Source organism: Cervus elaphus, chromosome 9 (genome assembly GCF_910594005.1).
Source record: "Cervus elaphus chromosome 9, mCerEla1.1, whole genome shotgun sequence".
NCBI lineage: Eukaryota > Metazoa > Chordata > Mammalia > Artiodactyla > Cervidae > Cervus > Cervus elaphus.
The window spans coordinates 18,194,328-18,221,020 of NC_057823.1; the positions used below are offsets into that span (position 1 = coordinate 18,194,328).

At 52.1% G+C, this 26,693-nt stretch overlaps 1 protein-coding gene across 4 annotated transcripts; it reads right to left on the reverse strand.

Moving 5' to 3' along the window:
• Window positions 1-766: 766 nt before the first annotated feature.
• On the reverse strand, window positions 767-26,685 carry KANK2 (KN motif and ankyrin repeat domains 2). 4 transcript variants are annotated; one of them, XM_043911588.1, is made up of 13 exons: window positions 26,580-26,637; window positions 24,931-25,145; window positions 23,850-23,965; window positions 22,129-23,340; window positions 10,833-11,009; window positions 10,633-10,735; window positions 9,142-9,393; window positions 8,421-8,508; window positions 7,680-7,899; window positions 6,334-6,476; window positions 3,994-4,194; window positions 3,819-3,908; window positions 767-1,923 (listed from the first exon to the last, which is right to left on the reverse strand). In XM_043911588.1, exons 3-13 carry the CDS (start codon window positions 23,884-23,886, stop codon window positions 1,870-1,872), a joined length of 2,577 nt encoding a protein of 858 aa, XP_043767523.1. In that variant the 5' UTR covers window positions 23,887-23,965; window positions 24,931-25,145; window positions 26,580-26,637; the 3' UTR covers window positions 767-1,869. The 4 variants fall into 4 exon arrangements, with proteins under 4 accessions (XP_043767523.1, XP_043767525.1, XP_043767526.1 ...); XM_043911590.1 differs by lacking the exon at window positions 24,931-25,145 and having other exon boundaries at window positions 26,580-26,685; XM_043911591.1 differs by lacking the exon at window positions 26,580-26,637 and having other exon boundaries at window positions 9,142-9,381; window positions 24,931-26,205.
• Between the last annotated feature and the right edge of the window lie 8 nt (window positions 26,686-26,693).

The window sequence follows — 26,693 nt, forward strand, 5'->3', positions numbered from 1 at the left end:
TGTAACCTACCACGCCCAGCCGAAGGGGTAAGGGCAGGGAGAAGGGAACACACAGGGATAAATATGGACTCATGGTGGGGGTGGGGGGTGGGGGGCGCGGTGGTCAGTGATCTGCTTCTAGAAGCTTAACTAAAATAAACGCACCCACGGCTCCACGGCCGGACACATAGACACACAACTCTCGTACCGCTTCTCAAAGCTGCCCAAAGCTGTGGCCTCCTGTCAGTGGTCACCCCCAGCCAGCTTGGGTTTCCCTTCCTTTTCATTTACACACACAAACGGGGGTGTCTCTCTCCTTTGACCATCCAAGCTCTCTTGTCTTAGGTACTATCCCTTCCATCATAATCAAAGTGAGCAGACTCCATCAGGCCAGGAAACCTACTTTTCTAGGAGAGAAGCCAGCACTTGGCTTTGTTGAATGAACCCGTGTAGTGCCGAGGGCTTGACCCGTCTTGCTGGGGTTTTAGCGCCCACCCTGGTGGCTATGCTGAGAGCTGGACAAGAGAGGGCAGGACGTCTAAAGACTAAATGATCTCACTCCCCGGTAGCAAGGCACTTTTTGAGGCTTAGAACCTGTCCCCCTCCTCCCCTCCCTGTTTCCTTTTCTCTTGCTTTTTTGGTCACAAAAGGAAGGAACGGGAAAGAAAACTATGTTGCGATTCTGAGACAAAATAGGCCATGCAGGAAACTGCGTGTATTGGGAGAGCCCCGTTTCCAGCAGGCTGTGTTCCAGGCGGCTCCGGAAAGCCTGTAGGTTGTTTTAAAAAAAAAAAAAAAAACAACAAGCAGCTGGCCCTTGTTTGGTTTTCGGCAAAGCTCTGTCTCTTTAAGTTTGCACTGGGAGCCCTCGGGGGCAGCCAACTTTTAATCCAGCACACATGGGATTTCTGGAACTGGGCCTATGCTTGCCAACAATCTCATGCCCTGTTTTCTTTCCTTAGAGGAGAGACATTCTGGAGGTCTGGGGAGAAGGATGGCCTCGTCACTGGGGTTCTAAGCCTAGGAATGTAGGCACCCCTCTGGGGACTGGGTTCATTTCCTACATGTCCAGGTCTAAAGGATTTTCTAGGAAAATGAATATTTGCCAGGGCCCCCCTGCATGGAGGAGATTCTGGGGAATCTCAAGAAAGGCACAACTTGCACACCTCGGCTGCTGGCTCCTGAGCCCCACACCTTAGTGGGGCGGGGGTGGGTGGGGGGTTGCTTGCAGTGGGAAGAACAGAAGGCAGAAGAAACGACTATACTTCCCGCCCCGGGTGACAGAGACAGAACCTGCTTTGTGAAGAGGCCACAAGAGAATGCCACCAAGAAAGTCGCCTGAGCAAGGGGCAGCGGACAGAACTCAATTGTATACCAGAGAGTTAAGCGGAGGGGGACTGGGTGTCAGGCCACTCTTGATGATGCGATCCGTGCGTAACATTTAGGCTTAAAGTGAAAATACACGATTCCAGTGACTTTCAAATTTGGCAAAAAGTAAGTGATTTTTCCCCCCTTTCCCCCTCCAACTGTGTGATTCAGAAATACAATATTTTTCCCTCTTACCCTCCTCCATCTGTAATTGCCAGTTGATTGTTCTCAGCGTTCCTCACAAACCCACGCCTCAGAGCCAGCCACTGGCGCCGATTTACATACGAGTTTAGCTTCAGTCTGCTGCGGCTGCTTTGAACCAGGGTACTGGGAAAAAACCCACTTTCATCTGAAGTCTCCACGCTGTTGGGGTCTCCCCCTGGGAAGCAGAGGAAAACCCCGATTGCCTTTGATCCTGGGACCTTGGTGGATCGAGTGGGGGCTGGCCAGGGAGGAGATGAGGGACAGTTCTTTCCGGGGCTGCCTGGTCCCCAGGAGTGGCACCTGGGGCTCTTCTCACGGCTACTCCTCTGCAGAGGATGACGCAGGACTCTCATCATCTGACATCGGGGCAAACTGAAATGAGAGGCAGAATTCCTTTAGTTTGGCCTCCCCTTGGGGGTCTGAGGTGGCGACTTTGCTGGCTGGCCCTGCGCCTGTGGTGAGTGAGCAAGAGGCCATGGTCCCTTGGCCTCAAGGAGATGACACTGCTGGGGAGATAGCTTCACAGACGCTCACAGATGAATGCAGTGGAGGGTTCTCCCTGAGTGATAAGGTGGAGTGACAGGGGAGAGCAGGTGGTCTGGCAGGGTGACCTCTGAAGGATGTTGGGGGGGCACCCAAGGGGCAGGGTGTTCGGGCAGGGGAAACAGCAAGTGCAAAGGCCCTGAGGCAGGAGCGGCAATCGGGCCAGTGTGGCTGGAGCAGAGTGAGCAAGGAAGGGGGAGGTAAGAGTGGAGGGAGGGGGGCTTTGAGGATGACCCCACTCCAAGCGGGGTGGGAGTCACAGAGGGCTGTGAGCAGAGGAGGCCTGTACCCCGACTCAGGTGCTCACAGTGACCTCTGGCCACTTTGGGGAGGACGGTGGAGGGGGCAGTGAGGATGTGAGCCAGAGAAGCAGTGCGGAGGCAGCGGCAGTGCTCCCAGAGGACAATGATGGAGGAATGGGATCCATCCCTGTGGAGCCCTTGGGAGCAGGACCACGTGTCAGACAGCAGGACACCACCCAGCCCCATCACCCCCATCTCCCAGTGTGGACATGGAGGCCCAGAGCTGATCCCAAGGGGATCCCCTGAGCACCTAAGACCCTAAGCAGTGATGCTGAGAAGACTCGGAGTCTCACAAAGAACCTGCAAGCTGAGCAGGAGCCAGATGGTTTATGTCTCAGCAACCTTCTCTCTCCTGGACTATTTGAGGAAACTGCTGTGGTAAACACCTACCTCGCCACCCTCAAACCTGGCCCCAGACATGCATCAGGGAGGCCAGGGCAAGTGGGAGGTGGGGGTGAGGAGGAGCGGGCAGAGAGGTTCCAGTCTGAAGTCTGGATTCACACCCTAAGGTCTCTGCCCCTTCCTGTCTGTGAGGCTTTGGACCAAGAATGGAACCTTCTAAGTCTCAGCTTCCCCACCTGAAAAATGGTCACAGTAACAGTACATTATGCAGCTGAATAGGGTTCTTGTGGAGGGTTCTGGAAATCCTGCTCGGGAGGCATTTGGTATACAGTCCATTAGACCAGCAGGCACTTCTCAGGTGGCTCAGTGTAAAGAATCCGCCTGCCAATGAAGGAGGCGTGGGTTTGATCCCTGGGTTGGGAAAATCCCCTGGAGGAGGAAATGGTAACCCGCTCTGGTATTCTCGCCTGGGAAATCCCATGGACAGAGAAGCCTGGTGGGCTACAGTCCATGGGGTCGCAGAGTCAGACACGACTGAGCACACACACATGCCGTCAAACTAGAAGGGCTTGTCTCTTTCATCAGACAAGGGCATGCTTTGCAGACCTATGAGGACTGCCCCTGCCTCCCCCATCAGACTGGAAGGGCTTTCTCCTCCATCAAGCATTCAGGACACAACGAACATCAATCTCATCCTCCTGTTAGGCTTCCAGAAGAGCATTTTGCTAATGGGCATGATTTTTTTTTTTTAAACCCAGATTTCTAGGGTCAAATCTGAGAAATCCCCCATTAAGACACAGTTAGGCTTCTTTACAGTGAAACTTCTCAAGGCCTTGAATACAATGACACACTTCGAGTAAATGCCAAAGTCCCCCGCATGGTGATGAAGAACACGATTTGGAACCAGACAGATCTGGTTTGAATCCTGTGATAACCAGTATAGCTGCACAGTCTTAGCTCTTGTGTCTTGTCTCCTCATGGGGGCACCATGAAGGTTCAACAAACAGCTGACTCTGCAGCCCTTGGTGTGGTCCCTGTATGCCATCCCCCACCCCCTTCCCAGCTAGGGCTGAGACTCACCGAGCACTTGATGTTCATGTGGGAATACAGCATGGACGCAATTTCACTGTGTCCCGCATCCAAGGCCACCATCAGAGCCGTGCTCCCATCCTGCAAAGCATCGGTTGCCATGCTGATGCCCCGCGCTGTGCTCCCACCCACCCACCCCCCTGGGCGCGCCAGGGCGGGGACTCACACGGTCGGTGATGGAAATGTCGCAGCTGGGCACGGCCAGCAGCAGCGCCGTGATCTCCTTGTGGCCGTGCTCGCAGGCGCACATGAGGGCCGTGGAGCCGTCGTCATCTTGGACGTTGACGTCCGCCTCGCAGGCGAGCAGGGCTTTGACCACGTCCACCCGCCCGTGGCTGACCGCCAGCATCAGGGCTGTCTGCCCCGCCTGGATAGGGCAAAGGAATAGGCTTATGGATCATGTAGGCCCCGGAGGGTGACACCCCTGCTCCAGAACCTTCCATGGTTCCTGAGGACTCTGATGATAACTGCACCTCCATTCATGGGCCTCCTTCTACATTTCGGACAATCCTACCTACCACTGGGCCTTTGTACTTGCTGATCCCTTTTTTTCCCTGCTGGTTCCTTCTCATCCCTCAGGTCTCAGCTTAAATGTCTCCTCCTTGGGTACATGCTGTGTCTCCCCATTCCTTGGTGGTGGTGGTGTTTAGTTGCTAAGTCACATCTGACTCTCTGCAACCCTGTGGACTGCAGCACGCCAGGCCTCCCTGTCCCTTACTATCTCCCAGAGTTTGCCCAAGTTCATGTCCATTGAGTCAGTGATGCTATCCATCCGTATGTCTACTTAAATCAGATTCCTAAGTCACAGGTACAAACATAAGTAAAATGTGTTGAGCTAAGAATTGTACACTTTCTGTCTACAAGTTGGTGGTGGTTTAGTGGCTAAGTCGTGTCTGACTCTTGCGACCCCATGGTCTGTAGCCCACCAGGCTCCTCTGTCCATGGGATTCTCCAGGCAAGAATACTGGAGTGGGTTGCCATTTCCTTCTCCAGGGGATCTTCCCGACCCAGGGATTGAACCCAGGTCTCCTGCATTGCAGGCAGATTCTTTACCGACTGAGCTACGAGGTTAAATCTCAACAAAAACCAACGTCCAGGGAATTCCTCTGTGGTCTGGTGCCTAAGCCTCCCAGCTCCCAATGCAGGGGGCCTGGGTTCCATCCAGGTCAGGGAACTGGATCCCACATGCCACAACTAAGACCAGGCAAAGCCAAATAAAGAAATTATGCTCTGTGACAAGAGCTAAGACACAAAAGGACACAATACTACATGACTCCGTTTATATAACAGATCCCTAACAGGCAAGTCCGCAGAGACAGAAAGCAGGCTGAGGGGGCTGGGGGAGGGAAGGGAGTGAAGTGATAGCTGCGGGTGCCGGGTCTCCTGTCCGTGTAAAGGTGTTCTGGAGGCAGACAGAGGTAGAGGTCGCACAGTACTGCAGCTATGCTAAATGCTACCCGCTTGGTCATCTTAAAAGGGTTCATCGTACGTGCATTTCACCTCAATTTTTAAAAAAGTAAACCACCTGGACACATACCCAGAAAAGATGAAAACTCTTAATTCAGAAAGATACTTGTACCCCAGTGCTCACTGCAGCACTTTTACAATAGGCAAGACATGAAAGCATTGATGGATGAAGAGACCAAGAAGATGTGGTACAATGGAATACGACTCAGCCATAAAAAATAATGAAATAATGCCGTTTGCAGCAACATGGATAGACCTAGCGATGATCACACTAAGCAAAGTAAATCAGACAAAGCCAGATATCATATGATATCACATATATGTGGAATCTAAAAAAGTGATACAAATAAACTTATTTATAAAACAGAAACAGACTCACAGACATAGTAAAAAAAAACTTACGGCTACCAAAGGGGACAAGGTGGGGAAGGAGAAATAAATTAGAGGCTTGAGATTAACAGATACACACAACTGTATATAAAATAAACAACATGGTCCTACTGTATAGCACAGGGAACCTTATTCAACACCTTGTAATAACCTATAATGAAAAATTATATATATATGTATATATACAACTGAATCACTTTGCTGTACACCAGAAATAACACATTATAAATCAATTATACTCCATTTAAAAAAAAACACACCTAAACCACTAATACAATTATTTTAATTAAAAATAAATCAGTAAAAAAGCAAGCAGGGTCTGGGACTTCCTGGTCAGCCAGTAGTTAAGACTCAAAGCTCCCAAAGTAGGGTGGCCCAGGTTTGATTCCTGGTCAGGGAACTAGATCCCGTATGTGGCAACTAAGATCTGGCACAGCCAAATAAATAATTTTTTTTTTTAAAAAAAGATTGGGGCTCTGGAGCTAGACCCCCCGGTTCAAGTCCCCCTCCTCTAGTTGAACCCCGAGGAAATGAATACTTCTCTGTGCTTCAGTTTCTCTGCCTGTGGAGTGGGGGTTCCTGCCTTGGCTCTGGGCAGGGCTAGGACATCGTAAGTGGGAAGGGCTGTGCCGGCGCCGAGGGCCTATACCTGGCTGGCTTTGGCATTGACGTCTCCAAGCCGGAAGAGCTGTAGGACGGTCTGGATGTCATCCTGGGTCTTCAGGGTGGCCAGGGCGGTGAGCATGATGGGGCTGTAGCCGGCGCGGTTCTGCTTGTCCACCTGGCAGACACCTGCCGGGAGTGGGCCAGGAAGACATCGGGTCTCAGACCCCCGTGATGCTGGCTGGGGGAGGGGCCCTGAGGACCAGGCCACGTCTCTGCCATCAGACTGGAAGCCTTGTTCACTACCATAATGAGCGCTGGGGATCATGTCTCCTCCATGAGTCTAGGTGTGGACTCACTCCTTCTTTTTCTTAGACTGACAACCCCATTCTGCCCCTGGGTCCCCATCTCTCTTATGGGAGCAGCTCCTAACAGTGAAGTCTGTGACTCCTCCATCAGACTGGGCTCCCACATTTAGGGCTGAAAGTAGGATTTGTGTCTCCCTCATTAATCTGAAAGGCCCCCTAGTCATCTTTCAGTTTGGCCTATGTCTCCTCCATTAGACTGCGGGCTCTGCCTCCTTCATCAGATTGACTAGTGGAGAGTCACGTCTAATTGCGGACCACGACTTGTCTCTGAGCCCCAGATGGGAAGCCACATCCTTTCCTCAGATTAGGGTTCCAGGGGTGTCACCTTTGTTATACAGGGGTCACTGGGGTGGTAGAAGGGCCACGTGTTTTCCATAAGGCCATGGCTGCCTTTTCCAGGACACTGGGGCCACAGGTAGGGCCTCTATCCCTTCACCAGCGTGGGAGGGCGGTATCTCCCCCATCAGACTGGGAGGGAGGCGTCTCCCCCATCAGACTGGGAGGGAGGCGTCTCCCCCATCAGACTGGGAGGGAGGCGTCTCCCCCATCAGACTGGGAGGGCGGCATCTCCCCCATCAGACTGGGAGGGCAGTGTCTTCCCCATCAGACTGGGAGGGCGGGGGAGCATCTCCCCCATCAGACTGGGAGGGAGGCATCTCCCCCATCAGACTGGGAGGGCAGTGTCTTCCCCATCAGACTGGGAGGGCGGGGGAGTGTCTCCCCCATCAGACTGGGAGGGCAGCATCTCCCCCATCAGACTGGGAGGGCAGTGTCTTCCCCATCAGACTGGGAGGGCGGGGGAGCATCTCCCCCATCAGACTGGGAGGGCGGCGTCTCCCTGATCAGACTGGAAGGGCAGTATCTCCCTCACCAGACTAGGAGGGTGAGATCTCCCCCATCAGACTGGGAGGGCGGTGCCTCTTCCATTAGACTATGAGGCTGGGAAGCAATGTCTCCTCCATCAGACTGGGAGGGTGACAGCTCTCCCATCACTGGGGCCCCCTGCCCCGATCCCAGGGCTCACCACTGTCTAGCAGCTGCCGCACCACGGGGAAGTTGGCGTGGGACACGGAGTAGTGCAGCGCGGTGTTGCCATTGCTGTCGGCGATGTTGACCACGTAGTCCAGCAGCCGCGCCGACATGGCCCGGAAGGTGACCAGGTGGCGCCGCACGAGCTCCGGGTGGGCGTCGCTGCGGCAGGCCAGGCGCAGCCACTCCTGCAGCACCGTGGTGTAGGCCACTTTCTGGACGCGGGCCGGGGAGAAGAGGGGCGTGAGGGCCACGGCAGCCCACCCCGGCCCAGGGGAAACCCACCCTGAACCAGAGGGGATGTGTGGGCGCCCCACCCTGGGTGAGCCCCCCTGGAAGAAAGCGTAGTGTCCCCTGCCCTAAAGGGAAGTGTAGACCCCGTGGTCCTAGGTATGTCCCCAGAGGAAGGTGTGAGCATCTCTACCCTGGATGGGATCTTCAAGGTCAAGTGTACACACCCATCAGAGGAAATACAGCTGCCCCTTCCTCAAGCCCCGGAAGGAATAGGAACCAAGGCTAGCTTTGCTGGCAGGTGATCATCTGTGGCCCTCCCTCCTCCCTGACGCCTCTCCAAAGACCACGACTCAAGTCTCGGAGCCCCTCGCCCACCAGCTCCCAGCTAGGATCCTGGGGTACCCATGATCCAAAGCACAGTGACACACTGTGGATGAGGAGAAGCCAGGGTGGGGGTGGAGGAGAAGGAGCCCCCCACTTCAGGCCCAGGGCCCCACCGTACCAGCTCCCGCTCAGTGAGGGCTTTGGGGTTCTCCAGGTACTTCTCCAGGGCCAGGCAGGCTGAGATGAGGTCAGGACTCAGCTCCATCCTGCCAAGGGCAGACGAAGGGGAGTTTATCTCAGGAGCACTCGCCTCAGCCTCCTGGGTGTCCTCCCATGTCCAACTGGGGTGCTCACAGAGGGTCTCAACACTGTGCCCCATGGCCCTCACCCAGTCCTGCCAGGGCTCCCCTGAGTGGTGGAATCTCAGACCCCCCTCCTTCTCAGACACTTTTACACAGCACCCCCAAGGGGCAGACACAGGCGACACATAGACCCCAAGAGAAAATGGACACATGGGTCAAACTTTATTCCAAATGGCCAGCAGCAGATGGAAATCTTTTTCTGAGGATGGATTTTTCATCAGGGGGAGAAATAGGAGACATACACAGGATGGACAGGTGGGGCAAAATGTCCCAAAGAAGGTAGGTGACTTAAGAACAGACTTGGCCTGCCCCTTAAACCCTAACCCCAACAGCCCAAATTGCCCCCCTCAGGCCCTTTATCAAAGCCACTAGACCTTCAGATGCCCAGAATGAGAAAGCGTGGGTTCACTAATTCAGACTAAGGTGTACATGACTGATGGGAGTTTCCCCTCAGAGGGCTTGAATGGTGGGATCTTGGCAGAGGTCACCCTCTCTGCCCCAGACCCTGCCTGAAGCCCTCCCACCCAGAAAACTGACCGGATCTCATCTTTTGCACTTGATCCTGATGCCCCCTCAGCTGTGGGCGTGTGCAGAGACTCCTGCTTCAGTTGAGACTCCTCCCGGCTCGTCTTGGCCTTCACCGTCTCCTTGGGCCTGAGCTGGGGGGCTTCGGCCACACTCGGAACCCTCTCCTCTGGCTCTGGGGCCTCGTTCTCTGTGCTCTCATTGTCCGAGAAGTTCTCTGCAGTACTGGAGTCCTCGGAGGAGGACTCATACCTGGGGGAGACGCTGTAGGTGGTAGGGGAGGGGCACTTGACCTCTCTGGGCCTCAGTTTCCCCATCCATTAAATGGGGATGGTGGCACTATGAAGTTGACAGGGCTCCAGGGATTCAATAAGTGCTCAGTAAACACTGCCTGTGATGGTGATCATGTTTGGGGGATCAGGGAGGGGCAGTGCTTTCCACTTCTACCCTTCGGTACCTGTTACACTTTGCTGCTTATGCTAGAAAGTGTGTTAGTCACTCAGTTGTGTCTGACTCTTGCGACCCCATGGGCTGTAGCCCACTAGGCTCCTTTGTCCATGGAATTCTCCAGGCAAGAAGACGAGTGGGTTGCCATTCCCTTCTCCAGCAGATCCTCCTGATCCACTGATTGAACCCAGGTCTCTCACATTGCAGGCAGATTCTTAACCATCTGAGCCACCAGGGAAACCCACTTTGCTCCTTACACAGGTGTGGTACTGATTCAGACCCTCGTCCTACTGCAAATAGACTCTCGTGCTTTTTGCTCTCTCGTGACAGTCTAAGCTTCTGTGCCTGGCATTCAAGGCCCCCAACTCTTTCTGCTTCCCAGGCCTCCCATTTTTTTTTCTTATTTTTTAAGATTTTTTTTTTTTGGATGCAGACCATTCAGACCATTTTTAAAGTATTTATTGAATTTGTTACAATATTATTTGTTTTATGTTTTGTTTTTTTGGCTGTGAGGCAAGAGGGATCTTAGATCCCCAACTGAGGTTCGAACCTGCATCCCCTGCACAGGAAGGAGAAGTCTTAACCACTGGACCGCCCAGGAAGTCCTCTCCCACTTTTCATGTCATGGCTTCCTCTTGCCTCGGAGCGTTTATCCAGGATGTGTCCTCCACCAGGAGACCGTCACCCCCAACTCCGCACCTTACAAGGGTCTGTTTGTCCTGCAGCACACCTGTTCCCCTCTGTCGGTGACTCTCCTCAGGGCCATCTCTGCCTCCTCCAGGGCCCCCTCACTGCCTGAGCATCCCCACCATTGCTCCGACCATGCTGGGCTGGGACCGCCCATCAGTGCCCCAGGTCACAGTGGACCAGGAGCTCCAGGGGGGCAACACAGCACCTCCCATGGGGCAGTGTGATGCAGTGGTTACAGCACCAGCTCAGCACTGGACTGACGAGTCAGTTCACCAGGCCTCCCTGTGCCTCAGTTTCCTCATCTGTCTCCTGTGCTTTGGTTGAATGAATGAATCAACGTGAGGGGCTCAGCCCAGGATCTCTCACCTGCCGTTGACCCCCACGAACTGGAGGCTCCTCCGGTGGGCCTCTGGGTCTGTGGGCTCCTCTTTCTGCTTCATGATGGACCGCACGCCTGCCTGGGCCCCTCCTGGAGGGGGAGGGGTGGTATCACGAGAGTCTCCCAAAGCCAGACCCCAGGCCTGGGCTCCAGGCGCCCGGTCCTCCATGCAGCCACACCTGCTTACCTGCACCCCCAGCATCCTCAAACTTCGATTCCTGACAGGCTGCTTGCCTGATGGGCTCCTTGATGGTGGTGTCGTTGTGGGCAGGCACCTGGCCTGTGTTCTTCTCTGGCTGCGCCTGGGTGGCCCCCTCAGACTCCGGGGGCGATAAGGACGATTCTGCAGGAGCCTGTGGGTGACCTGCAGAGACAGGAGAAGAGGCGTTTACTGCAGCTAACAGCAGCAAAACAAGAACAGTAATAATAGCTGCCTCTTGTCACCTACGCGGGGCCAGGTGCTCCAAGGGCTAATTCTTGCATTACTCCATCAAAACTTCCCATGTGGAAGCTGGATTGTTACAGATGAGGAAACTGAGACCCTGAGGGTGGCCTAAGGTCACCCTGCAAAGAAGTGGCAGGATCCATTCCAGGTCTGGTTTGTCACCTGCCTCACAGCCGGTCAGGGAATGTCACGTGACCCCTATAATCCTGGCTTGTGACCTCCCCTCTGACATCATACTGAGTGTTGTCCGGAAACTACAGCTGAAAATAGAGGTCATGGTCAGGACTCAAATCTCCCGCAAAAGAGCTGTGTGACCTCAGGCAGGTCACGACATTTCCTACATCATGACGCCATACACGCTAAAGACAGTAACGTGAGAGAGAGGGCTTAAAACACCACCTGCACAACAATAGCATGACGAACATTTGTTAAGTCAAGAGAACTGTCAGCTACATTTTGATAAAACTTACTAAAAAAAAAAAAAGAAAAGAAAAAAAAGACTTACTATTCTCACTTTATAATATTATTTCAATATTATAAATTATTTTATAATATATATTTTATAATATATTTTATAGTTATATTATATAACTATATATTTATAATATATTATAAATATTTTAACATTTATATTAAATATTATATATTTAATATATTTATATAAATATATAATATTTATATAAATATAGAAATATATTTATATTATATAAATATATAAATATTATATATTTAATATATTTAAATATATTTATATAAATATATAATATTTATATAAATATAGAAATATATTTATATTATATAAAATAATATTGTATATTATAAATATTTATAATATATAATATATATTATTTTATAATATAATTTATAATATAATATTATTTCATATTATAAATATCTATAGCGTTGTTCTGTAGATAACATTTTGTACCTGGTTTCCTGCTTCTTTATTTTCAGCATTAAGCAGGTGCTCCTTTTAATAATCAGGACAAAGAAGAAATAAGTGTAGCCACAGGGAGTGGACAGAAAAAAACAATAAGGGCTATTAGAAAAATAAAGTTAAAACCCCACCCAGGGGGGTTTCACTCTGGGTCAATGAAAATGTTCTCGGGGTGGATGGTGGGGACAGTTGCATAACAATGTGAAATGGACACTCAGACATGGTTAAAATGAGACTTTTTATGTTATGTGTGTGTGTGTTAGTCACTCAGTCGTGTCTGACTCTTTGTGACCCCATGGATTGCAGTCCTCCAGGCTACTCTGTCCATGGGATTCTCCAGGCAAGAATACTGCAGTAGGTAACTATTCCCTTCTGCAGAGGTTCTTCCCAACCCAGGAATCAAACTGGGGTCCCCCATATCGCAGGCAAATTGCTTACCATTGGAGCCACCAGGGAAACCCTATGCTATATGTATTTTATCATAATTAGGGGAAAAAACGCCCAAGTTGGTCTGAGAACAAAGGTGACATTGTAGGACTCAGGATCCCGAGGGTGCCCACTGCGAAAACAGGAGTGGAGTTGGCAGAGAGTTCCAGCCCCGGATCACCAGCCTGGAGCCAGGAACAGAAGTCCTGAGACCCTGAGTGGCTGCCCGGGTCTCAGAACCCACTGAGGTTCCCCCCATCCCAGGCCACATGTGGCTTCCATGTCCCCACTTTACCAATTCATTTTAATTCCCTTTAACATTTAACTTTTTTTTTGACAACTACAGCAACTACTTCCTCAAGTCCATGGGCGACACTCAACTTGAGCTAGGAACAGGGAGTAAACACTTCACACAGCAGAGCACATCGAACGGATGAGACATTGGCCATAAAAGCTTCCGACAGCGCCCCAGCCCAGGGCGGGGCTGGCCCAGGCGGATTCCAGAGTCGGGAGCTCCAACTCCCATGGGGAACCGAGAGCAAACGCCAGGTTTTTACGGGAATCTGATTTTTTTTTTTTTTAAATCTTGTCAATAAATTCACATCTGACAGACAAAAAAGCACTACGTGGTCAAGTGGAAAGTAACAAGAGACAGTGGAAAGTATCACCATCGCCCAAAGTCAGACTTCCTGATGGAAACACCTGGGAGGTCTGTTACTTAAATTCAGGTAAAGTAACATTACGCTCCAGGTTTCCCTGGTGGCTCAGACCTTAACGGTAAAGAATCCGCTTGCAATGCAGGATGCCTGGGTTCGATCCCTGGATTGGGAAGATTTCCTGGAGAAGGAAATGGCAACTCATCCCAGTATTCTTGCCTAGAAAATTCCATGGCCAAGAGGAGCCTGGAGGGCTACAGTTCATGAGGTTGCAAAGAGTCGGACACGACTGGGAGACTAACATTAACAACATTATGTTCAGAAAAGAAGCCAGTCACAGAACAAATGTTGCATGATTTGCAGGATCCCACTTGCACGAGGTCCGTAGAAGAGTTAAATCCACAGAGATAGAAAGTAGGATGGCAGGTGCCAGGGGCTGGGGGAGAAGGATGGGGAGTAAGTGTTTAAAGCGGACAGATATTCAATTTGGGAAGACAGAAAAGTTCTGGGAGGCCTCCCTGGTAGCTCACTGGTGAAGAACCTGCCTGCCAATGGAGGAGACGTGGTTAGATCCCTGGTCTGGGAAGATCCCATGTGCCTCAGGGCAACTAAGCCCATGTGCTTTTGCTACTAACTACTGAGCCTTCGCTCGAGAGCCCACAAGCTGCAACTACGGAGCCCACGTGCCACAACTACTGAAGCCCGCTCACCCCACAGCCTGTGCTCCACAAGAGAAGCCACCGCGGCGAGAAGCCCGAGCATCGCAACGAGAGAGAACCCTTGCAGCAGTGAGGACTCAGCACAGGCAAATAACTCCATAAAATAAAATAAGAGTTCTGAACATGGATGGTAACGTTGGTTGCACAGCAATGTGAATATGTTTATTGCCACTGAGAAATGGTTAAGAGAGTTTTATGTTACATGCTGTTTACCCCAAATTTTTTAAAAGTGGGAAAAAAAAAAAAAAGAGTGAATCGGAGCAGCACTATGGCCCCTTTTGCCCCATGGAAGAGCAGGCTCTGCCCTTCAAAACCTGGGATGGCTCCTTCCAGTTGTGAGAAGTTAAAGGTCAGACACTGCAATACTAAAATAACAATAACAGAACTGATAATAATTATTGTTATTCTACTGGGAAATGGAGCGAACCGTGACCAAAATTTATATGGAAATTTATATGGAAGAACAAAAGTCCATGGCCAGCTAAAACGGGCAGGGATGGGGAAGCTGGCTTAGGAGAGAGTAACACGTCTTCCCAAAGCCACAATAACGAAATCAGCGGGGCATGCTTGCAGGAAGAAATAGGCCAAAGGAGGTGAGCAAAGAGGGCTCAGCACAGACCCCAGGTGAGAGAACTGGGGGTAAAACAGAAGTGTTTGTGCTCACTCGCTCCTGTCCGACTCTTGGCAGCCCCGTGGACTACAGCCCACCAGGCTCCTCTGTCCAGGGGTTTCCTAGGCAAGAATATTGAAGTAGGTGGTCATTTCCTTCTCCAGGGGATCTTTCCAGATCAGGGATTGAACCGAGCCTCCTGCACTGGCTGGGGGATTCTTTTCCCACTGAGCCACCTGGGAAGCCCAGTAGCAGCCCTGCGTGGAGCAAGCCTACGGGCACCATTTTTCCAACAGCATTTGGTCCCTTCGTGTCTCTGTGTCATGTTTTGGTAATTCTCAGAATATTCCAAGCTTTTTCATCATTATTGTATTTTTTATGGTGACCTGTGATCAGTGATCCTTGATGTTACCATTGCAAAAAGATTATGACCTGCTGAAGGCTCAGACGATGGTTACCACTTTTTAGCAATAAAATATTTTAAAAATTAAGGCATGAACATTATCTTTTTAGACATAATTCTATTGCACACTTAATAGGCTACACTAAAGTGCAGACATAACTTTCATATGCCCTTGGAAGCCAAAACAATTGTGGGACTCACTTTATTGTGGAGGTCTGGAACGGAACCCACAAATCTCTGGCATATATTCGAAAATTGCTAAACGATCAGGTCTTAAAAGTTCTCATCACAGAAAAAAAAATTATAACTGTGAGGTGATGGATGTTAAACCTACTGTGGTAATCATTTTTGTGATATATACATACATATATACATGTATATACTGTCACATACATATATATGTATATACTGTAATCATCAATGTGTACACCCTCAACTAATATGAATACTATTACTTATAATAATATATAATAAGTAGGAAATGGCAACCCGCTCCAGTATTCTTGCCTGGGGAGTCCCATGGACAGAGGAGCCTGGTAGGCTACAGTCCATGGGGTTGCAGAGTCGGGTACAACTGGGCAACTGGGCACAGCAGAGTCAACTAATATAATTTATGTGTCAATCATACCTAGATAAAGTGGAAAGAATTAAAAATTTAAAAAAGAAATCTGCGATGAGTTTAATGACATCAACATTAACAGTTAAAAAACTCTTGGTTAAAACTATTTTGTTAAAAAATAAAACCTCTTAAAAAAATAAAAATAAAAAAACCAAAAACCTCTTAAATTTAACTGACAGAAGAATAAAGGCTGTGGAAAGATAGTCATGATGGCAAAAACAGGCAAAGAATTATCTTTTTTAGAATAGGCGTTAACAAAATTTTTCTGTCCTGGGCCAGATAATAAATACTGTGGGTCATAAGGTCTGTTGCAAACAATACAAAAGCAACCCTAGACGGTATATAAATAAATGGGCCTGGCTGTGTTCTAATAAATTTGAATTTCATATAATTGTGCTCATATCACACAATGTTACTCTTTTCACATTGTTCAACCATTCAAAAACACAGAAACCACTCTGAGCCCATGGGCTGTGTGAAAACAGGCAGCAGGCTTCATATGGCCCTGCAGGCTATAGTTCGCCAACCCCTATTCTGGAAAATGCCAGGAACATCTCAAAATTGCCCCAAAGAAAAAAATAGAGGCTACGACTAAGCGAGTCACTAGAGAGACTTGTGAAACATATATGGTGATGCTCAACCCCACCAGAAATCAAAGGAATGCTATTTAAAACAAGGAGATACCACCTTGGACAACTGCATCAAATGAGCAAAAAAATTAGAGAGATAAACAAACTCTATGTTACTGTGGATGAAGGGAAAAGGATACTTCAGACCCAGCCATGGTTGGTGGGAGTGTGGCCAGGGAGAAATTTCCGGAGAGAATCAGACAAAATCTGGAGTGAAGTTGTGCCTTTCCTGTAACCCAGCAACCCCACGGGACAGGACGTGTAAGGACGAAGCCAGTACTATTCAAAGCAGCCAGGAGTTGGAAGTAACCCAGGTGTCCACCAAGGAGGGGATCATATAAGAAACTGTAGCACATACCTAGAGCAGAAATCTATGCAGTCATTAAAAGTGACAAACCACCAGATCAGGGTGGAGAATTCCAAAAGAGAGTGTAGAGAGGAAAAAATAAGAAACAGAAAGAGATTTTTTTTTCCTAAAGCACAATACCATTTTAGGAAATTAAACATGCCTAGGGCATATTTTTCAAGAACACTCAAATATCTAAATAAGCTTCTGGAAGGTGGGTTGCAAGGAATGATATTACAATGGGGGGGTATGACAGAGCAGGGGGTGATGAATCACAGCCTGTGGGCATGGTTTTTACATTTTTAAATGGTTGGGGAAAAACTGAAAGAAGGAGTCTCTTTGGGACATGTGAAAATTACAGGAAATTGAAATTTCAGTGTCCACACATTAAGTTTTATTGGTACATAGCCACATTAGTTCATTGATGTATTGGCTACCCTGCTTACATGCTACAAAGGTAGAGCTGAAACATTAAACTCATCAAAATGTATACATTAAAAATGTGCAGATTATGAAAGAGACTCACAGACTTAGAGAAGGAACTTACGGTTGCCAGGGAGGCAGGGGGAAGGATGAGGAAAGGGGTAGTTAGGGAGTTTGGGATGGACATGTACACACTACTGTATTTAAAATGGATAACCAACAAGGATCTGCTATACAGCACACGGAACTCTGCCCTCAGTGTCTGGCAGCCTGCCTGGGGAGGGAGTTTGGGGGAGAATGGATACACAAATATATATGGCTGAGTCCCTTTGCTGTTCACCAGAGCTATCACAAACTTGTTAATCAGCTATATACAAAAAATACAGAATACAATTTTTTTAAACGTGCAGATTTTTGTATATTACACATACCTCAGGAAAGCTGGGGGAAAAAAGAACTGAGCAGAACCGAGTCAAGTCATTGCAACAGAGATCAGATGCCCCACAAAGCTGAAAATATTTATCAATCCTCAACATTGAGGGTGGAAGACAAAGGTGAAAAAAGAATTAAAGTCAAACAAGAGAGGTGCCATGCCTAGCTCCATGGGGCTAGTGAAATTCTTGGGCCATGGGCCCAAGAATTAGATTAACTCCTTAGGTCCAAAAGAAATTTTTAAAAAATTTAAATCACTTGGCCAACTAGGGCAGGAAGAGGGAATCCACAGCATGGGGTTAGCGGGGTCGGGGGGATAAAGCAATTTGCTAACAGATATCATGGTCCTTAAAAATGCTCTTCTAGGAACTTCCCTGGAGGCCCAGTGGTTAGGACTCGGTGTCTTCACTGTGAAGTGAGGTGGCTCAGTCGTGTCTGACTCTTTGCAACCCCATGGACTGTAGCCTACCAGGATCCTCGGTCCATGGGATTTTCCATGCAAGAATACTGGAGTGGGTTGCCATTTCCTTCTCCAGGGGATCTTCCCGACCCAGGGATCGAACCCGGGTCTCCCGCATTGTAGGCAGATGCTTTACCGTCTAAGCCACCAGGGAAGTCCTGTTTTCACTGAGAGGGCCCCAATTCAATCCTTGTCCAGGAACTAAGATCCTGGGAAGGTGCATGGGGCAGCCAAAAAGAGAAAAAGCAGGAGATGAAAGGTTCCCACAGAAAGAAATTTGTATGGCACCTTTGGTGGCTCAGATAGTAAAGAATCTGCCTGCAATGCAGGAGACCTGCGTTCGATCCCTGGGTTGGGAAGATCCCCTGGAGAAGGGAATGGCAACCCACTCCAGTATTCTTGCCTAGATAATTCCATGGACAGAGGAGCCTGGCGGGCTATAGTCTACGGGGTTGCAAAGAGTCGGACGAGGCTAACACTTTCTTCTTTCTGACAGTAAAGAGTCACCCGGCTATTAAAAGATAAACAGCATGTTCCAATAATTTTTTTTTTTTTTTGCCACACCTTGCAGCGTCCAGGATCTTAGTTTTCTGGCCAGGGATTGAACCCCGCACCCTCGACAGTGAAAGCTTGGAGACCTAACCACTGGACCACCAAGGAATTCCCTTAAAACTTTTTAATAACATAATGAAATGTCCCTGGGATAATGTTAAAACAAAGAAATCAGAGGATTTAAATCCTGGCTTTGAAAACTATGGACAAATTCCTTTACCACTCAGTGCCTCAGTTTCCACATCTGTAAAATAGAGATAGAAACGCCACCCACTTCCAAGCTGTACTGGGGGTGTCAATGAATTAAGATACAAAAAGGACATCACATAATGCCCTGGCCCACTGTAAGGGCTGCCTAAATGCTTTTACATAGAAAATAAGGCAACACAAATTCCATCAGCTACATGTTGCCGGACTCCAAAAATACATATTATTTTCTTCATGAGAAAAAAAAATCGGAAGGAAAGAAGTGTCGATAGCAGCTGTGTCTGGGCAGTGGTGGGTTTATGGAGCTTTTATTTAGTGTTCTAGAGTCTTCTGTCTCAGTTGGTAAAGAATCTGCCTGCAATGCAGGAGACCCTGGCTCAATTCCTGGGTCAGGAAGATCTACTGGAGAAGGGATAAACTACCCACTCCAGTATTCTTGGGCTTCCCTTGTGGCTCAGCTGATAAAGAATCCTCCTGCAATGTGGGAGACCTGGGTTTGATCCCTGGTTGGGAAGATCCCCTGGAGAAGGGAAAGGCAACCCACTCCAGTATTCTGGCCTGGAGAATTCCATGGACTGTATAGTTCATGGGGTCGTAAAGAGTCCAACACGACTGAGCGACTTTCACTTTACAGAGTCTTCTGTACTTTCCAAACCTTCCACAAAGAATATGAATTGCATTCATAGGACTGTGTTTCAAACAATAACACAGGAAATGTCAAAGCCTTGGGGAGACCCCACGGATGCACGTGCCTGGCTGCCCCTTCTCCCAGGAATCTCTCTGTGGTGCCTTTGAAAGGTGAGGGGTGAATGAGAGTTTATGGGGGTCTCCGGGCCTCTGCCTGTCTCATCCACCTTTGCCAGCCTGAGGTGACAGCTGCCTCTCACCCCTCCTGCCCTTCGCTGCAGCTAGCAAATTCTAGGTGGCAGAAAGGCTGGACCCCTCCCAGCCTCCTTATTGACCTATGCATGACCAACCTAAGTGATCAAAACATTTGTCAAGGATTTCCCTGGCAGTCCAGTGGTTAAGACCCCGTGCTTCCACTGCAGGGGGCACGAGTTCAATCCCTGGGTGGGGAGCTAAGATCCCACATGCCCTGCAGTGGAGCCAAAAAACAGAAAAACAAAGCATGTGTCAAGAAACCACCCAGGTGCTTCTTTTCTCTCACATCTTGGCTCAAAGAGCCAACAGCGAACCCCTGAGCACCTACCAGTGCCTGATACCATCCTGAACACACAGCATGAACCGATGCATTTCAGCTCACACTGATCTGGAGCCACTGGGTGGTTGGAACCACCACCCCGCCCCCCTCACCCCGGTTTGCAAATGTGGCACAGAGAGGTTAACCAGCTCGCTCAAGAGCACGGACCTAGGGAGCAGGGAAACCAGAATTTGAACACGGGCCTCCACGCCATCCAACCACCACCCATCCCACATCCGTTTTATTTGCTTCAAACATGCGTCCTCTGAAATGATTTTTCTTCACTTGTTTCTGGTGGGCTATTTGTTTATTGCAGGGGCTTTTCGTCTGTCTTGTTCACTGCTGTGTCCCCAGTGCCTAGAAAAATCTAGCACATGGCAGGCACTCAGTAAATATTCGCTGGATGAGAAGGCAATGAAATGAATTAGCACATGCCAATTCTGCCCAAGCGAGGCAGAGACTGGGGCTGGCTGCAGCAAGAGGGAGTTAAGTGAGACACAGGCAGAACTTCTGGGGGGTGTCTGCTTGCACAAGGTAGGGACACGGCTAGGTCTGTGTGTCCTGCAGGCAGGAGGCCCCGTGGCTGCGCTGGGAGGCACGTCTGGAATGGAGGTGGCCTCTTAAGAGATCCAGAGGCTGGGCTGGGCGGGGCCTCTGGCTGGGGGCCAGGGTCGCAGGGCTGGGTGTTTGGGATAGACACAGAACACAGGGTGGAGTCCAGAGCTGGCCAGGAAGAACATGGGGAAGCAAGAAAACACAGCTGGGACCCCGCCCTCCAGCTTGTACCCTCTGGTGCCTCTACAGGGCTCTGGCTACCTGATATTATTTGAGACTTAGATGAGGAAATGGGCTGAATCTTTGAGGCATGCTATAGGTTCAGAACAGCCTGGTCTCAGATCCTGGATGTTTGACAAAGGACATGTGAAACTTCTCTGCAAACCTCAGTTTCCCCAGTTATGACAAGAATTGACCTGAAAATTATTAGTAGGGGGGCTTCCCAGATGGCACAGTGGTAAAACATCTGCCTGCCCATGCAGGAGACACAAAAGAACATGGGTTCAATCCCTGGATCAGGAAGATCCCCTGAAGTAGGAAACAGCAACCTGCTCCAGTATTCTGGGCTTCCCTGGTGTCTCAGATGGTGAAGAATCTGCCTGCCATGCAGGAGAGCCGGGTTTGATCCCTGGGTCAGGGAGATCCCCTGAAGAAGGGAATGGCAACCCACTCCAGTATTCTTGCCTGGAGAATCCCATGGACAGAGGAGCCTGGCGGGCTACAGTTCATGGGGTTGCAAAGAATCGGACACAGCTTAGTGACACAATAACTAATAGCAGAAGTAGCAACACACAATGGTTAAGTGCTTACTGTATGCATGCACTAATTCAGAAGAATCCTAGAGGTGTGGACCATCACAAGGCCACGTCACAGACAGGGAAGCTGAGGCCCAGAGAAGTGAAGCTGATCATTCAGGTCACACAGTAAGGGGTGCAATTTAAACCCAGGTGACCTTGCTACACAGCCCACTGTCTTAACCTCCTCGGTGGGTGAAACACTTAACAGCGCCGTCAGCACCAGACTGGTATTAGATAAAGAACAGCTGTTAGGATTATGAGTCATTCTGGCAGCGTCTCCCAGGGGCCTCAGGACGGCGGTGGTGGGGCAGCTGCTATCCTGAACATCCCACATCCCCTTTCCGAGCATGAGGACTCAGCAGTTCCTCCAGGGAGCATCCCCTTCCTCCCTCTGGACTTGGGTGGGGCTCCTCCACCCCCAGGATCTGGGTCTGGGCAGCGAGAGACTCAGTGATTAGCTCAGTGAGGAGCAAATGACCCAAGTCAACCAAGAAGGGTCACCCCTGGGATTTTTACTGGTGCTATCTGGATTGAGGGGCTCCCTTTCCTTTTACGAGCTGCCTCAACAGATGTCAGGAGTGGTGTGATCACCTCTGCCTGCCTGAGAGAGAAGCTTCCAGAATGCACAGAGGAAGAGAAAGAGGGAGGTAGAGATTCCTGAGGCTATTTGAGCACCTGGATCCAGCTATGCCTGAAGCTGTTACTGAGTTACATGAACAACAAACACATTTCCTTTTTCATGGCCTGAGACTGGTTTTCTGCCAATCAGGGAAGAATTTTTTTTTTTGCCCAACAACTGACAGCCTTGGGGACCTTCACCCAAATACCTCCTATTGTCCACACATTTATAATGTTCTAGACATGAGCACACACCTAATTCTTCAGATACCTAATTTCTTCACATGGTCCCTAGAGGGAGTGAGTCGGCAGCACAAGTGTCCCCTTTGCACAGATGAAGAAACTGAGGTTCTGATTGCTGGTGGAAGAACAGGGTGGAGGCTGGACCCCAGCATTCAGAGAAAAAGTAAGGACCCTGCACCGCCTGCCCCCACCTACTACGGCTCACCTGCTGCCCCATCACAGCTGCGCTCTGTGATACTGATCTTCTTCACCTGGTGGACGTTGCTGGTGGATGCAGTGGGCGCTGGGGACACTGTCTCCATCACCTCGTGGCTGCGGAACACAGGGGGGCTCTCGGCCCCGTTGGATGTCGCCAGGGCCCGCAGCCCTGCCCCGTAGGGCTCCAGACTCTGGGCCCGCTGAGCAGGGGCTCCCGCCGCTGTGCTGGCCACCACCTCCACCTCTCTCGGCCCCTGCACCACCCGGACGGTGTCCACACGGACTGGGCTGTCTGGCGGCGGCCAGGCCTGGGGCTGGAGGTCGGCCTGCCGGGCTTGAGCTGCCTGTAGCTCCTGGAGTGCTTTCTTGAGCTGGGTCTCCAGCACGGCCACCTTAGCGGCCAGGGCTGCCTCCCCATCAGGCACGCCCAAGTCCCGCTCTCGGACCCAGGTGCCCACGCTCCGGGTCTCGAGGGCCACTGGGTCCTCGGGGGCCTCGGGGAGGTCCAGGCAGAGCTCGCCACGGCCCCGGGCTCCTGCGGGATGGCCCAAGAACTTCTGGCTCTTGAGCTGCACCGTGAGTTGTCGCTTCTCCTCCTGCAGCACCGACAGCTTCACCTGGAGCACGGGGATCAGTTTCACCTGCTCTTCCAGCTGCCGCAGCTTCCGCAGGGCCCCCGCCATCTGCTCCCGCACGTGGGTCAGGTGCCCGGCGCTAGGTGCCACTGGCGTGGACAGTCCTGATCCCCGCGGTGTCGGGGGCGGCAGCCCCACGCCCACCAGTGAGCTCGTTGAGCCGGCCGCGCTGGGGGTCAGGGAGCCCAGACCGGCAGGGGTGGCTGCCTGGTCCTCCAGGCGGCGACGGGCGTCCAGCAGCGTGCGCTCCACTCGTGGGTTGAAGCCACCGCGTGTCTCCAGGGCGCCATACTGCGGGTAGAAGCCACGGCCGCAGTAGGAGTAGGCCGAGTGGCGGCTGTCCCCACTGGCATTGGAGCAGAGAGACTCGGTGGACGTCCACCAGGAGCCGGGCCCGCGGGGCAGGGAGCCCAGGCGGGGTCGGCGCTGCACGGCCACCCGCCGCAGCGTGTGGCCCTTCTCGATGTCGTCCACGTACTTGAGAAAGTCCAGGTCTAGGCGGTAGCCGTAGGGCGTCTCCACCGAGTAGGGGACCTCAGGCTCTTTAGAGGGGAAAGCAGGCGGGGAGGCTGGGCCGGGGGTCCCTGAGGTAGAGAGAAAAGCCAGCACCTCTGAACACTGTGGTCCCCTCCTGGGGGCAAACTGGGTGAGTCTGCCCCTGGGTGAGTCATGACTTACTGGCCCAAAGGATGGGACACCACTGGCTGCTCAATGCTCAGCTGTAAGTCTCAGACCCCTTCCCCACCCCAGTCTCAGGCCCCTCTCCACCTCCCCAGCCCAAGGCAAGGCCTTGTGTCCCCTGTGGACCCTCCCAGGGCAGGGCTGTGCTTCCAACCTCCCAACTGAGTCAGGACCCTGTCTCCCAACTCAGACCAATCGCCTTTCCTGAAAGACCCTGTCTCTTCCATTAGACTGTCGAGGGCAGAACCGAGTTGTCCCCATTCAGACCCTCAGGATAGAGCTGTGTCCTACCCTCAGCCCCGCTCAAGTCAGAACCCCTTCCCTCCTCCAGACCACACAGGACCTGGCCTGTGTCCCTCACGCCCCACCTCCCACCCCAAGGCTGGGCCCTCTTCCCCACGAGACCCCTGACCTGGGAAGGGGGCTGACACGTGCAGCACCTGGGCCATCCTCTTGCCTGCAGAGCTCCTCGGGTGTCTCTGGGGGGGACTGTGAGTCAGACCACCTGCAACACCGGCTGAGGTTTACCTGGGAAGGGGGGGAGAGGGTGTGATGACACCCAGAGTCAGGAGTCTGCAGGGGGAGGGGAGGTGGCCACCCCTCCCCACTGCCCCCTCCTCCCCAACTTCCCTCTTTCCCTGGGCGTGGGACCCTCTCACAGGCACACACCCGTCCTGCCTATGGAAAGGGTTGGGGGGGGCCCCCACAGCCTGGAACAAAGAAACCAAACCTCACGGTCCGCCCGCACATCTGTCCAGCCCCTGGACAGGCTCCAGCTGTTCCCACAGCCCCGCCTCCACAAGGCCCCCCACCAGGGGCAGGGGGGGTGGGGTGCTGAAGCCTGACAGGCGCCACCCTTCCTGTGCCCCCTCCCCTCAGCCCAGGCAAGAGCTGGCTACCAGGACAGATGGGGGCTTAGATGGGCAGATGGGGGCACTAATGGGGAGACGGCCAGCCTTCCTGCAAGGATCTGGGGAGACAGAGACACAGGGGCACAAAGAGAAAGCAAAGGGTAGGAGACCCCCAAACAAGAGCTGGGTCCGGCTGGGCAGTGGCGGGGGGTTGGTAGGGAAAGTTGGGGGGAGGCAGCAAGGAGCAAAGCCTTTCCCCTTTATGGAAACAATTTTCTCTAAAAATAAACAGTTTCGCTGCCGGGCTACACGAGAACTTCCTGCTCCCCCCTACCCCCCCCAGGATGCGTCCGGCTCGGGGGCTCGGGGGCGCAGCAAGGATAGAAGGCGGGTGGAGGCCCTGGGAGTCACGGGGGTGCAGGGAGGAAGTAAGGGGGTGCCGGAGGCTGGAAAGAGGAGGGACAATCAGGGCCTCTCACTAACCTGCACCCCCAGACCTGGAGGATGGCCAGGGTACTTCCGTCCCCCACACTCTGACCGAGTTTGGCCAGTCCTTTCTGCTGTCTGACCTCTAACCACCCTGCTGCAGAGGTTCCGGCCCATCCCACTCTTTTCAGGCTGTGGCTCCAGGGCAGTGGGTACCTGGGAGGATGGGCCAGGTGGAGCACCTGCTGGGCATGAAGGCGGGGCCGGAGCTCCAGGGGCAGCCGAGCTTGTCTTGTCTCAGGTCCTCCTTGCTTACTTAGCCTCTTGCTTGTCTCTCTCCACGTCTCTCTCTGTCTCTCCACGTCTCTGTCTCTCTGCACTTCTCCCGCCCTGTCTCTCTACGTCTCTGTCCTCACTTCTCCTTTCAGTGCCTGGAACACACAGTCATCCAATTGGAGGAAATCTGGCTTTCCACCTGCCTGAAGGGTCACCCCCTGCACAACAGGGAAGTGATCGAAAATATTTTCTGGGGACCTGAGAGAGACTAGAGGCAGGAAGCAGGAATGGTACCCTGTGGAGACCCCTGGAGGTGAAGGTGGTGGGGTGAATAATAGTATAACTATAATTATCATCCGGGCAACTCCTTTGATCATGACAACCCTACCAGGGGGGTAGTTATCACCGTGTATTACGGTGTCTTGGGTAAGATGAAGTGTTTTGGGACACAGAAACACACAATGGGGACTTCCCTGGCGATCCAATGGTTACAACTCCATGCTTCCAATGTAGGGTGCACGGGTTCGATCCCTGGTCAGGGAACTAAGATACCACACACCAGTGGGGCGGCCAAAACAAAAAGAAAAAAATACACAGTGACTTGTCCAGGGTCACTTAGCCCGAGGAAGTAGCTGGGTCTGGATTTGAATCCTTAGCTTGGTAGATTCCCCTCACTGCCAGCCAAGCCACCCACACACCCATTTTCCAGGCAGAGAGACTGAGGTCTGAAGCCATGTGGCCACGCTCCATGTGACCGGCTAAAGGTGGAGAAAGCAGATGGTGGGGGAAAGGGTAGCGGCGGTGGGTGTCTGAGGCCCAGGCTTGTCTCCTTCTATGAGACCCCTGGAGCAGGCGAGCACACGGGACAGGACAGAGGGAGATAGAAAGGGGGACAGGCCACTCCACGAGGGGACAGGGAGGTGGCTCAGGGAAGTAAGGCGGGGTCCCAGGGAGGCGGCCCGATGTCCAACGGGGTCTCCCTAAAGCCCGGGTCCCAGGCCAGCCTAGACGTCTCTGGGGTCTTCTCGCTCCTCTCCCCGTCCCAAAGACCGGGGCGAGGAGGACCCCGCCCCGTGCAGGGAGGGGGCGGGGCCTGCGGGGTCCCCAGCTAATGGCAAACAGCTGCAGCTCCCCACGCCGGCCCAGCCGCTAGGCCGAGGCCCAGCCCGGCCGGACGCCCGGCCGCCTTCCCGCCGCCTGGGGCCTGGCTCCGGCCCGGCCGCGGAGGAGGGCGAGGGAGGACGAGGGAGGGAGGAGGGGGACGGGACAGAGGTAGAAAGGAGGATGGAGACAGGGGAGAGGGGCAGCGGGGAGGCAGTGACGGGGCGAAGGGATAGGGGGGTACGGATGGAGGATGGGGTTGGGAGAGACCAGCAGGGACAGGGTCAAAGATAAGGACCGCGCAGAGGCGCGGGGACCGCGACACTCAAGTCCGGAAAGTTTGCGCAGAGATGATGGAGCTGGAGGCAGCGGCTAGTGGAGACCGGCGAGATCGCGCCCTGGGCTTGAGAGTGGGGTGGGGTGGGGTGGGGACCACGCTCGAACCCTGAACCGGACTCGAACCCCGACCCAACCCGGGTCCTACTCGCCTCGCGCGCTCCGGCCGCCGCTGTCCCAGCGTCCCGCCGCCCGTGCGCCCTCCGCGCGCCGCCGCCGCCCGACCGACCAGCCCTCGGCGGTAGCTCCGCCCCGCCCCGCCCCCT

Excerpts from the sequence above, each read along its gene's own strand:
- KANK2 (XM_043911590.1), bottom strand. The coding sequence starts at position 23,886 with ATGGCCCAGGTGCTGCACGTGTCAGCCCCCTTCCCAG. Across the intron at positions 23,341-23,849 it reads CGTGTCAGCCCCCTTCCCAG|GGACCCCCGGCCCAGCCTCC; the intron begins GTCAGGGGTCTC and ends TCTCTACCTCAG. Across the intron at positions 3,909-3,993 it reads ACATTTCCATCACCGACCGT|GATGGGAGCACGGCTCTGAT; the intron begins GTGAGTCCCCGC and ends GATGCTTTGCAG.